The sequence below is a fragment of the Apteryx mantelli genome, chromosome 19, assembly GCF_036417845.1.
Source record: "Apteryx mantelli isolate bAptMan1 chromosome 19, bAptMan1.hap1, whole genome shotgun sequence".
NCBI lineage: Eukaryota > Metazoa > Chordata > Aves > Apterygiformes > Apterygidae > Apteryx > Apteryx mantelli.
The window spans coordinates 13632718-13645418 of NC_089996.1; the positions used below are offsets into that span (position 1 = coordinate 13632718).

The 12701-nt window shown below is 39.6% G+C and overlaps 1 protein-coding gene across 1 annotated transcript in view; it reads right to left on the reverse strand.

The window, feature by feature from the left end:
- Positions 1–12701, reverse strand: part of PITPNC1 (phosphatidylinositol transfer protein cytoplasmic 1) — a 93638-nt gene that overhangs the window by 51963 nt on the left and 28974 nt on the right. Inside the window, exon 2 of the mRNA XM_013953100.2 lies at positions 1872–2020. Within this exon, the coding sequence (XP_013808554.1) occupies positions 1872–2020 (149 nt within the window). The remainder of the gene's footprint in view (positions 1–1871; positions 2021–12701) is intronic.

Below are 12701 nucleotides of genomic sequence, written 5' to 3' on the forward strand. Positions count from 1 at the left end.
CAGCACTGCGTACGGCAGCCAGGCTCCCCGAGTGCAGCAGCAGCAGCAGCAGAAGGCCTAGCTGCCTGAAATCTCCCCGATCCTCTGCCCAAAGCTGCAATAGTACTGGTGTCGTGACACCAAAAACAGAATAATGAAAGATTCGGATGGCAAATTTGGCGATGATTACCACAAAATATTTATAATCTATCATTAAACTAAGTAAGCCCGACTTCAAATATCCGCTGTAGCTTTAGATGAACTTCACAGGTTGCTGTAGGCACACAGAGCTTTGCCGATATTTGTACCCGTCTCTGGGTACGAGACCCTTTGGTCCGCTGCCTGCACTACCAGCAGCAGCACGCTTCCCAAGTGTTTCTTGCACGTACTTTCTAGGGCACAGCCATCGTAGATATTCTGAATTTCTCCTAAGTGGTAATTCTGAATTCTCTCATCAGTGCCTAATGCCTTATCTCTTTTTAACACAAAGGAAAGAAACATCCAGAAACATCTGGGAGCTCTACAATGGGAACATATTTATTGATTTTTCCTTGTCTTATATCTAGCCTGTGAGAAAACAGGGTTACAAACACAATAATATTAAATGTTGGCGAAAGATGCATCATTGAGCTCTGTGTGTGTGCATGTGCGCGCACGTGCACCATTACCGGTGATTCAATTTAGCCTGAGTAAAGGTTAGACATGCCAGCATTGCATTGCAGGAGTAACTTGCAATGTAGAATAGCTATAGTGTTTCTACACCCACTACTGAAGGCTGAAGAGTATAAAAGCTTAATAAAAGGAAACAGGCCCAGGGGAACAGAAGAACATCAGAAAAACAGCGGCATTTAATTAGATCAGCAGTAATAAAAATGGCAACAGATTGAGCAATATATTTCATAGGACATAAATATATATATGTTTTAAAACATCTCTGGCCTTTGAGTGTGGAAGCATTGACCTTCAGCAATATAATTTCACCACAGCAAGAGACACATATTTCACTTTAAGAAATGATGGGACTTTGGGGAAACAAAAGCAATTTTTTCCATCATGTCTTTAAGTCTATCATTTTGGTACAGAAAGTCATCATTGTGCAAGCCTGATGGTCATTCATAACGTCAATTCACTTTACTGAGGCAAATCTTTTGTCACCAAAAATAGGTTACGGCCTTGTAAAATTATTATGAAGTGAGAATCTCACTATATCAAGACCCAAAAGGCTTATTGCTACCCTAAGAAATTCTCTTACGTATGAGCTAGAATGAGCTGTTCTGAGTTTAATTTTAATGCACCTATTCTGTGCTAGCCTACATGCTGCAGATGCTGATCTAGGAATTCTGAAAAACACATTTTTTTCCTTTAGAAAGAAAATAAGTCCCTTTCAAAGAAGAATCTTACTACTTCAGCGTGTTTCATTTTAATGCCTTCAGAAGCTCATACAGCATGTTGAATCAATGAATTATTTTTCAAATACTTAAAAAATAACAGTTCTGATTTTACTATCAAGAAAAAAATGGGATCCCCAAATGATTAAGGGTTACAAACCTGACTGACTATTTATCTTCAAGTCTTAAATGAGATACAGGTAGGGAGACCATTCAGGTTAACTGAAGTTAATCAGCATTAGTGGTGTTTAGTACCTCCAGAAATCAGACACTACTAAACTCACTTAAGTAATAAATATGTAAAATACTCTAAAAGAAAGGACAACTAATCTCTCTACTTCAAGCAACAGTTTTATCCTACCTTCCTTCTTTCTGCAGCTGCCAGGAAGTGGCATGTATTCATGGGAACATGTTTTATTTGAAACAGGCTATTGCAAGAAAGAGATATTCCTTCCAAATTATTATTACTGCCCATGCTGAGAGAAACAGTTTTCTTGCACTTGCCTGTTGAGATAGACCCGTTTTTCTGTTAGCTGACCATTGCCGTAATTTGGATCTTCATAGGGTTCGTTCTGCACCACTTCCACACCTTCACCTCGGTCGCTCTGCTCATGGCTGTGCTTGCTGATCATGTACAGCTGCCCAATTCTGTACTGCAAAGCAAAATCAAGAACAACCTAATAGCTTCGTGTAATACATGAGTATTCAAAAGCCAATGTCATACGGTGATATAGGAATATGTGCAAGTAAAAGGTAGTTTGAGGGGGAAAAACAATATTTTGAAGCCTCATTTAGACTTATGAGCCCAGGTCTTCTCATTATCTTATTGCTTTAAGTCCAAGGCAACACTAGTGAGAAAAATAACAAAAGCCATGGGCACACAGGTGTAAAGAAACAGGCCAGTCCACAAATCAAGAAGAAACAAATAATTAAGCTACTGCTTCCACATGCTGACATGCAAGGGGGCTATAATTGGTAGATAATACCTAAAACTCTGTGTAAGATAGGACTGTTCTGTCATGCCGACATGAGGCCAAATAATGGAGCCCTGCAAACAGATTCAGCTTAACTGTTGCTGATTCACAGAAACAGGAGCCTCAGCTCTTAGGAAAAACAGGTCGACTCCAAGTGCTTAGAACAAGAAGTTTGAGAAGAATGATTTGGCAATATTAATAAAATAACTTTGAACACTTAAATGATTCTTTTTATATAGATTCTCAGGTTACTTAGGAATCCAAAACCCAGGACGGTTAATCCAAAGTTATTATTATAGAAAAATAAATTGCTGTACTGACAAGAGCCTTTTTTTGTCAGTATATCTACACCTACATTAGGGCTTTTGCCTCCATAGAAATATAACAAAAACCACATCCCTGACACCTTCATTGGAAAAGATTTCAAGAGCAAAACTGTCCTATCCCATACATTTTCCAGTCTGAGATTTTATTCTCATTTAAGTCCCTTCCAAATCCTTGTGTTGTTCTTACAACAAACTGTCTTTTGACATAATCAGTTTTCGCCATTTGGATCCATCTCTCCCCCGAAGTAATATATTTAGGCATTTACATGCTAATCACTTCAATCACATCAATCACTTTAAATACAAAAGACAACCTGTTAATTTAGAGAATGACAGAGCTACTAAGACAGAGCTGCAAGTACCAGCTCCGCGGAAGCAAACATAAAAGCCTAATGACAATCTGACCTCAGAAAACTCCATGAGATTCTCATCGTTATTACATATTGTAATCAACAGTCCTATCACGTAACTTAAAAAACCCTAAAATCCCCAATCCAAAGCGCAATTATCTCAAAAAAATACATCCCAGGCCTTATTAACAACTGTCAACAAGAGAGTCCTACCAAACAAACCATGAGGAGCAGGACTGTCGAGGGTTCCTGACCTGGAGCCCTATTTCATTCCCCTGCAGCAGACAGGCCACAAGGGGTAAGCGCAGCGCGTGCCCCGTGCACAGCCACCGGCCTGGGAGACAGGCATTTCCCCCCGTGTCCCCCCCGACGGGGCACAACGGCATCCTCCTTCCTTGCCAGCCTCACACTACAGCAGGGAAGCAAATGATTCCTATCAAGAAAGTGTCTTTCATCTGATAATCCCAAAGTACTAAAAATGCCTCAAGTATATAAAAAGGTTCTTTAAGGGCAAAAGGGAGCTGTAGGGGAGGGATGATGTACCTTGGAGCTATCTTCTTTTCCTCTAACAATTAATTAATTAATTAGACAATTTCGGTGGATTTTTTCCATTACTTTTCTTCAAACACCTCCTCACCCTTCAGAACATAAACCACTTTTAAACCTGTTGGAACTAGTAGAGGAAAGGAGGACGAAGGGAAAAAAAAGAAACAGTTGTTGTAAAATTACTGAGTAACACACTGATCAAGTCAATTAATCGTGAAAATATGACCTCTGCGTAACACCTCTGTAACACCTCTGCGTAAGTGCTGGCTGTGCAGCTTAGAGCTGCCTGGAAATGTCAGTGTTACGCATATAATGTTTCTCCCTCTCCTTTCTCCTCTTAACTGGAGAGAATTGATGGCCTCTTTTTCTGTTAGAACGATCCTTCTTTCTCTTTACATCCCACATAACTCTGGAGAACCTACTCTCTCAATGTCTGGAAAGATTCCCAAGACATCCACTAAAATGGCAAGTAGAAGAAAGTTACTTAAGCAATTAGATGCCAGCACTGTCTCCCTCCTATATACTCACCTTTCTCATCTCTGTTATCTTTTTCATCCAAAATGTCCCCATTTAAGAGATGATCCCTAAAATTATTTTTCTTGCGAATTTAGTTGTCCACCTTGATCTCTACTGAATCTTTTTTCCTCCATCTTATTATATTTAAACATTTTGTCCTAATCTTCAAGGCTCTAGAGAGATCTAATCTTCACACATATGCTTTAACTAGTTACATGAAAACTTGCTTTCTCTTCTTCACTAATAATGATACTGGTGTCCAGGCAAGGCAAAGTTTATAGATAGCGGTAATATATTTTATTAGACCAACTAGCACAGCTGAAAAAAGGAGACAAACTTTCAGGCATGTGAAGCTGTTCTTCAGGTCTGAAATCAAAGCAACAAACTTCAAAGCTGAATGCAAGTTAAGAAAAAATGCTCTGCTTTTAATTAGATATGTATCAATTGGACCACCTGAGAGTAAAGATACTTAGTTCCCGTGTGTTAGAAAAGAGGAGAGGTGATAAGGTGCTTATCTTCTAATGGAGAGAAAGAGATCAGTAATCTATAGCCTGTGGAACATGAAAAGGTTAGCTGAGGAAAGGCGGAAAGAAATTACAGTTTGCCATAAAGATACTTTACCATTTGGCAGTATCTCTATCGAGAGCTCTGTAGAGATTTCATAAAGTTACAACTTTTAGTTACCACGGACATCTCTGGAAGGTGTTTTGTTTCATAACTGCACGTATCACTGCATTCTTTGATTTCCTACTTCCATGCAGTCCTTTGCAATTTCGCTCTCAGCTGTAATGGTCAAACACAGGTATCTCCGTTTCTCCTGGATGTATCTGACCAGAAACACTAAGAGGAATGCTGCAGGCTCACACTGACAATCAGCGATGCGGTTGGACTAAGGCATTCGTTTGCTCCCATATCATGAATCAGACTTAACCACCGATAATAACACTACATGTTTTGCTAACCAAGACTGCTGTTCTTTCATGGACTCATACCACCAGAAACCACTAGCAAAATATCAAATCACAAAGACCATAAATCAGTCCTAGCGCATGGTTAAGAATGGACAACCTGCATGAAGATGATCCTTAAAGCCAAGCAGAAATTGCTTGACAGATGTTGCACAGTCCGTGCTTAAAGAAAGGATCTACTCCTCCGATGAGACTCAGAATCGCGCACGTGCCAGCTCTACCCGCGCTCCCCAGAAGGTCCCCGAGGCAGCTCAGCTCCTCACCTGGGAGACTCTGAAGCAAACAGGAGGCACCGCGACCTCCTACTGCTGCTTGCCTCTCACCGGGCAATGACCTTCCGTAGCCACGCGCCTGACACTGGTCACATGAAAATATCCACCTTTCGTTACTGCTGAACTGACCAGTCCTGCTCGAGAGCAGCTGTAGTCTGCAAAAGAGACACACGTTGACATGTACTTTAAAGTACATGACTTAGCCCCTTTGTGCAAGGCTCATTTGTTTTTATCTGGTTTATTACCTTTTAATATCATTTTAGAGCAGGATGAAAAAAGATGTAACTTCCAAAATTATAGTACTTTATCAAACTAGAGAGTATACAATTATTATTTCATATAAAATTTCTTTTTTTAAAGCATGTTTTTTTATTTACATGAATAGAATCCAAAACAAAGACATATCTTTTGGAACATTATGAAATTTAAAGGCCTGATAAAAGCCTTCACCGCTTTTTCTAAGTTCCTATCCATACTGTGGAGAAATACCACTGAAGTAACATTTACAGCAATAGATAGTAATCATTATTCCCACAAGGGTAAACTGACGTGCTGCTATTATTTATATTGCTCTAGTCACAGTCTGACTTTCTGTGTACCTAGCTGTAAAACAATTTTCCAAGGCCACATACTGTCTCAGTGGAAGTCAGTAGAAATTCATGCAATGAATTTTACCTGATCTGAATTTGGCTCTGGGGAAAAGCTCTTTAAAAAAATCTTCAGTTTAAGAGAGGAAAATTTCTTCAATATCAGAGGAAGAACCTTCACACCATTATTTCAACAAACAAAGGTAATGAAGGCAGAGTTAGAGCTTTCCAAGGATACTGATATGTAGCTTTTCCACCAGACTTAATGTTTCTCAAGTCCTAATGAGTTAGATGTTGTCCCAGCAGTGACTTCTCTTCTCCTTCAGCTGGCAGATGGTATTCGTCTATTGGGAATTTAGTCGCCCAAAAAACAAGGCTCGTTAGCAACAGCATAAACATGGCCAATCTGATTCTGTTTAAAACTGCAAGTGAGACCAGAGTCACTATTTTGGCGTTCCTGAGATAGAAGAAAATAAAGGGTCCATCTTACACATCCTTCATTCAGAGAACTCCCACTACCTTCAACAGCACAACCTTTATTTTTGTTGGGCTACCTTGTCAGCAGCCTAACGAGAACAAATTAGGCTATAAATGAAGTTTCTTCTTAGTGTTTGCTATAACAGGGACTTCAGGTTTCAGCTCTGCTACAAGTTTTGTGTGAAAACAAGCAAATCCTTTAGGACTTTATCTATCCTCCCTTAAAATAAATGGGGAGAAAATTTTCACCATTCCAACTGACTTTGAATCGAGTCCTTAATCTTTCTCAATCTCAGTTTATTTACAAAGTGATGAAATGCTTTTTTCTTCCATTCTTAGTTTTATCTGTCTACTGCAGAACACAAAAACCTTAGGACAGTTGCTTTTTTCCCCCTATTATTTGTATAGCATTTAGCATAAGGAGGCCCCAAGCTTCAACTGCTAAAGAGACCCATGAACAGATACCTCTTGACATTTTTATTTTAATTTACCATGGCTAAATGATAGACGCGAAGTCACCTGCTCCTTGCCTCAGCTTCCCCCCAAAGGCTTGCCAAGTAAAACAGCCTTACTGACCATTGCCCAGCTTTTGATCTAATACCAGTTTTAGAATATAGCCTTTCAAAATTCACATGGAATGCAAAAGCAGCATTCTCTCAAAGGAGTTTTTATTCTAAAGTTATCCAAAATTTGATTTTTTTACACCTGTCTTTGAAGCTCTTATCTGAATGCTCACAGACAATGTAACAGATGTATCATTGGCTTGATCTGATATGGCAATTCTTATATTCCAAAGAATTGTTGAACCCTTTCATCTACTTTTATTTTTTTGTAATTAGAGTAAAGCACCAGGGACAGTGCTGTCATTTCAATTTACGCAATTTATTGTTGGAAGCCAGCAGTTAGATCTCTCCCTGCAGTTAGAAGCCTGAAGCCAGGAGATGCTGGATGTCTTTTATACCTATTAAAGTTAATGGTTGTTGAGAGTACTGTACTCTGACAGTGGAAAGTATTTCTCACACAATGATTCATGCTAAAACATGCTGGTGGCTTCCAGTCCTGTTCTCCGGAAATCGCAAAGGTGAAACGGAAAGAAGGAAGAATTACAGCAGCAACAAAACTGAAACAGATTTGTATTCATGCACAGATGTGGATCCAGCTACGGATAAAGGGCAAAATTCTGCCTCCTTTGATGGCAACACAAGTTTTGTCATTGACCACAGTTTAGTTCAGATTTACTTCTAGCAACAAAACAAAACGGACCAACTTCATCCTCAGCTGAACCTAGCTAACTGCGCTGCAGTAATGCAGTATGAATCCAATGGCACTACAGTAGGAAGCTGCTTAAGTACTTCTGATTTACAGAATGATGTCTGACTGATAAAAAACAATGCGTAAAACTGACTGATCGGTTTCTGATTTGTTTTCAAGTCATAGGCTTTGAAAGACAAGTGTATTCTCTGTTGAATATGTTTCAAGACTTCATTCAGGCAGTTTTGCTATTATACGGTCTATATTTAAGTCTAACTTAAACTGTTATAAAAGAAGTGGACAGATGAATGCATGTTCCAGTTCTCCAAAACCATAATTCTTAACTTATCTTCATATAAATCTGGAGTAACACTACTAAAACTTCGCCATATCTCTATATGACAATCTTAATATCAGCTTATTTTATATTTTTTCTAACATAAAAAGATTAATAGGAATATCATTTAGCACTTGTATAATAATTTCCATGTTATGATTATTTAGAACAACTTCTGATCATTCCTCAAAGTACCACCACGAGACCAGTAAGTATTGCGATCCCCAGATGAGTTACTTGTCCAAACATGCACAGCCTGTCATTCCAAGCTCTCTCTTTTAAAAGCAGTTTTAAAGAGATATTTTGTGTCTGGGATAAGTTACTTGAAAATGTACTTGCTTGGATAAATACCTTTATTTGGGAGGATACACTGAAGTTTCCTATTGTGTGTTTTGATGTTAAAAAGCATTATTTTCAGGTCTTAACTAAGACCTCTGCCCCACACTGCCGGGTTTCGTACCCAAATATAATGAAAGATTGTTCGTATATGAAGAGTTTACAGTTAGATATAGGATACAGGCAAAAGAAGCATTATCCTCATTTTATATTTAAAGAACTGAGACAGAGATCAAATGAATACCTCAAGCTTAAAGAAGATGTCTGTGGCACAGTAGGGAATTAAACCTTGATCTCGTGATTCCAAGCTCAGTGTTTTTACCACAAGACACACTTGTAAATTTTTTTCAATTCTAGACAGTAATTACTTAGCCACAAGTGGTTTTTCTTAGTGCTTTCACTGGCTTCATATATAACCGTTCATCTTATTATTGCTTCGGGACGTGGTTGCGTCTGCCTCTGATGAGGCTGAAGCCCGCAGACCCTCGTGCTCCCCTGCGGCTGGCCGCTGCAGCGGCTGCCGGGGCGCCCCGGCTGCGCCTGCCCCAGCCCCACTCCTGTGGGCGAGGATTCACAGCTAGGCAGAATAATTTAAGAAAATCTTTTGCATGACACCCGCTCCAGGTTCTGACAACGTGATTCGTTTCCCTTGTTATTAACATTCCTAGCTTAGTTTGAACGAGCACAGAGGAACGCACAGTGTGCTAGTGATGGATGTTTCAGGTACTGTCAGATTTGCGCTGGCTCCTACAGGGCCCCCTTTTTGCACTAGTCTTTCTTTTCAATTCCCATTTCGCTGCTAGACTTCTGACTCTCCGAGCTATTAGTCCGCAAGCCAAAGGAGGGAGGGAACACCTCTCCTGCCTTGCAGCCTGCATCACCCACCGCCTCAGGGTTTTACTAAAGGACATTGTCTATGCAAGGAAATGTGGCTTTGCTGGAAAATACTATCTTACCCAATAAGCTCCAGATTTTAAAACTTGCCACATAAATCGGACAGACCTGAAATCCTTCCCGAGTTAGACAACCTCCTGCCACCGAAACCAGCGTTCCCTTTGCCTAGACAGTGCAACGCAGGAAGGAGATAAACTCTCGCTGCGAATGAGAACTTAGAAGTCTCTTACGTTGCACAACTTACCAGTGTGAAAAGCAGCAGTTTATAATCGTAAAATAGCTGCTTTCTGCTAAAATGGCTATGTTGTGGAGTAGGGTCATGCAAAAAGAGTTCTGCTGGTTTTGACTGCTGGGAAAACCCACAAGGAAAGCGCGAACAGCAGAGAGCGAAGGCAGAAGGCTGGGGGGGGGGGGTTACAGCCCAGCGTACTGCCGTGCTGAGACACCCAGGCTACCACTGACTGGCGTTAACTCTCGCACAGTCCGGCTGAAAAGCTGGGCATATTAATCTGTGCGGAGTCTAACCCATTATTTGACTTCTAGTATCTAAGCTAAGATGTTCAGAGCAAACTTGGCGCCTTTGCACTGCATTCACTTTGCCATCTGCAAATATCCTAAGGGCAAAGAAGACTTTATGAGCTGCAGAGTTACTCTGAAGTGGCTGTCCCTAAGGCACAGGTACTAGAAAGTAGCTCCAGAAAGAAAAGCAGCTTTCTAAAGTATAGTCTTCAAAAGCAAAACTATTTTTACCTATGCAAAAGGTCAATTAGTCTTCTGAAACAACAGGATTGACTCATTACAAGAAGGAATAACACCAAAAATCTGCAAACTGACTTTATCTAATTACAGATTGGTGAGGTACCACAGTTAAAATCACAACGCTAACTATCTAAAACCGTCCTCTCTACCATAATACTCTTTTATGCTGCTTTTTAATTTAGTTCCAAGGGTCATTTTATCTTTGGGTTGAATCATATTAGAGATGCAGTTTGTCTTGAAAACAAAACATAAAACTACAGGCAAGCAAGCAAAGTGTCGGACCTGTTGTGAAAGCTATCAGTACTTCCTGACGTCTGAACCAAATCCATACATGTTTGCAAAAAACTGTTATGGTAAATCAGTGGGTTGAGAACTCAAAGAAAGTTTTGTGTCTTAGAGAATTATTCACTCCAGAAGTTGAATATTCTGTTTTAGATCATATTTATCTGGGAGGTGTGTCCACATGTCACTGCGCAAAAGAGGAAAATAACTACTAATAAGAGTGAGTGTAAAATATTTCAAAAGGTTGTTTTGTCTGCAGGTGAATTTACCCGATGCAGTCCCATTACTGCTCAGGACAGTAATCGGTACAAAACTTCCCCCACCTACTGAGAATACAGACTACATTTCTGGCAAAACGCTGGCCCACTCGCAGGCTGTCCATTGCCTGATCACGGCAGAAAGACGGGAACTGACCTTGCCCATTTAATAGTCCTGGGGGTAAACTAAAGCTAAGACTGGAAAGGGCCATGTGGGGTTTTAATTCACGCTGATGGCTGTCAGGAAGGCAACAGCACTTACTAAACTAGCATACAATGAATGGTTTAAAGTAACATTTTCATTAAAAAACAAACAAAAAACCCCAGCCATATGAACAAGCTTTTTGGAAAGCTTAGCACTCAGGCTATAATAACCACTATAAACATCCAGGTCCTGAGATCTGGATGTAAACACGATGCAATGCTGTGATTCTAGGCCCTAGAAAACCACGCAAGTCACTGCGGGGTATCAACGTCACTTACACTAGTTATAAATAAAAAATCTGACTAGTTAAGATTTAGAGCTGAACTTGAGATTTTTCTTTCAACTAATTCCTGCACGCATCTGCGATTCGTGCTACATTACACATCTGCTGCCTTGCATCAGCAGCGTTCTTCAGTATTGCTCAAATTCATGTTTTTGTAGCCTCGCAAACAAAGAGTTGCCGCAGGAACGGTTGACTTTTGCATGCTGTGAAGTGCAATTCTTACTGCTTTTGTGTTTGCTTTGCCTTTCCCAAGGAAGAAATTATATCCTTAACTTACTTTTTCTGTTATAATTCCTCTGAATGACAATTGGGCAACAACTATATATATATATATATATATATATATATATATATATAGGCAGTTTAGTACGAGAGGACTGTCTAGTATTTTCAACTAAAGAAACACATTTTACACATTTAAAGTAGAAATACTCTAAATCTGCAGTATCCTGGCACATTAAAGACAAGCCAAATGAGTTATATTGAAATCAATAGGAGCAGGTTCAGACCGGCAGTTAACCAGTGAACAACACTGGCCATTTCAATTTCCACTGAAACGAAAATTAAATTGCAAATTTTCAGCTTACATGCAATATGTTTTGCCAAATATAGCTCATGTCCTGTTCAAACGCTAGTAATTTTATGTTCCTGCACCAGCTGTGCTATTGAAAAACGCCAGCTGTTTATTCTGGGTGTACAAACTCATACAATTTTTAAGAATCAATTTTTATTAACAATATTTTGCTGTAGTCAGTTAAATTTTTCAGCAGTTTACACTATGTGCTTTTTACATAATTACCAGTAATATTCTACTATTTAGGTCTATGAAGATACAGATATTTCCTACAAAGGATGTATATAAATTTTCAAGAGACTGTCAAAAATGTCCTCTGTTCAGAAAAAGAGAGAACAGTTAAAAGAGGCTTATTATGTTATTTGACCAATTAAAACTAATCTCTCTGTAATGCACAGCGAAACACTCCTCTTACCTATAGTTCCCTATTTACGAGTACCTGTCTCCGAACAAGCTATAAATACGTCATGCCTTTAATTGCAGTTTATTGCATTTTAGACACAATTCATTTTGCCTTTCAGTACATATCTGGTTCCATAACTATCAAATATTATTGATGTATTTTCTAAGACAATACAAAAGCATATTTTACTTGTTAGATACAATTCATTCATGAGATTACTTGTAATTAATTTGAAGACTGAAGTTCAAAGAACTGTTTATTAAATCTCTTTAAATTTTAACTTAGAATTAAGTAAAGTGAAGTAAAACTTCAACACAATTTTTGTAGAGTTTGCTGAAGTTCTTGTAGTAACCCAAACCCTTTCTCTGGTATTCCAGGAAAACACTGCTTCCATTTCAGCTAGTCCAGGAAAAGTCACAGTGGAAAAGTGTAGGCTTCCTCCTTGGTGACCGCCACTGATCCCTTCTCGGCAATACGCACCAGCCCTATATGCAAGGTGACACATGAATCCATTTTGCTTGCGGAGGGAAGTGCCGTTATTCTCCATGCGGAACAGCCTGCACAGGCCAGAGGGACCCTGCTCACCCAAACCAACCGTCGGCCGGTGAGGCTCAGAGCAGCAGCGCTGCGGAAGCACGTGGCCAGAACGCTGGAGATTGCCACCACCTTCCCCATGCAACCTAGCACGTGCATTTTGCTATTCTTTAAACTCCCTGTTTTTGGAATGGGTTAATAGT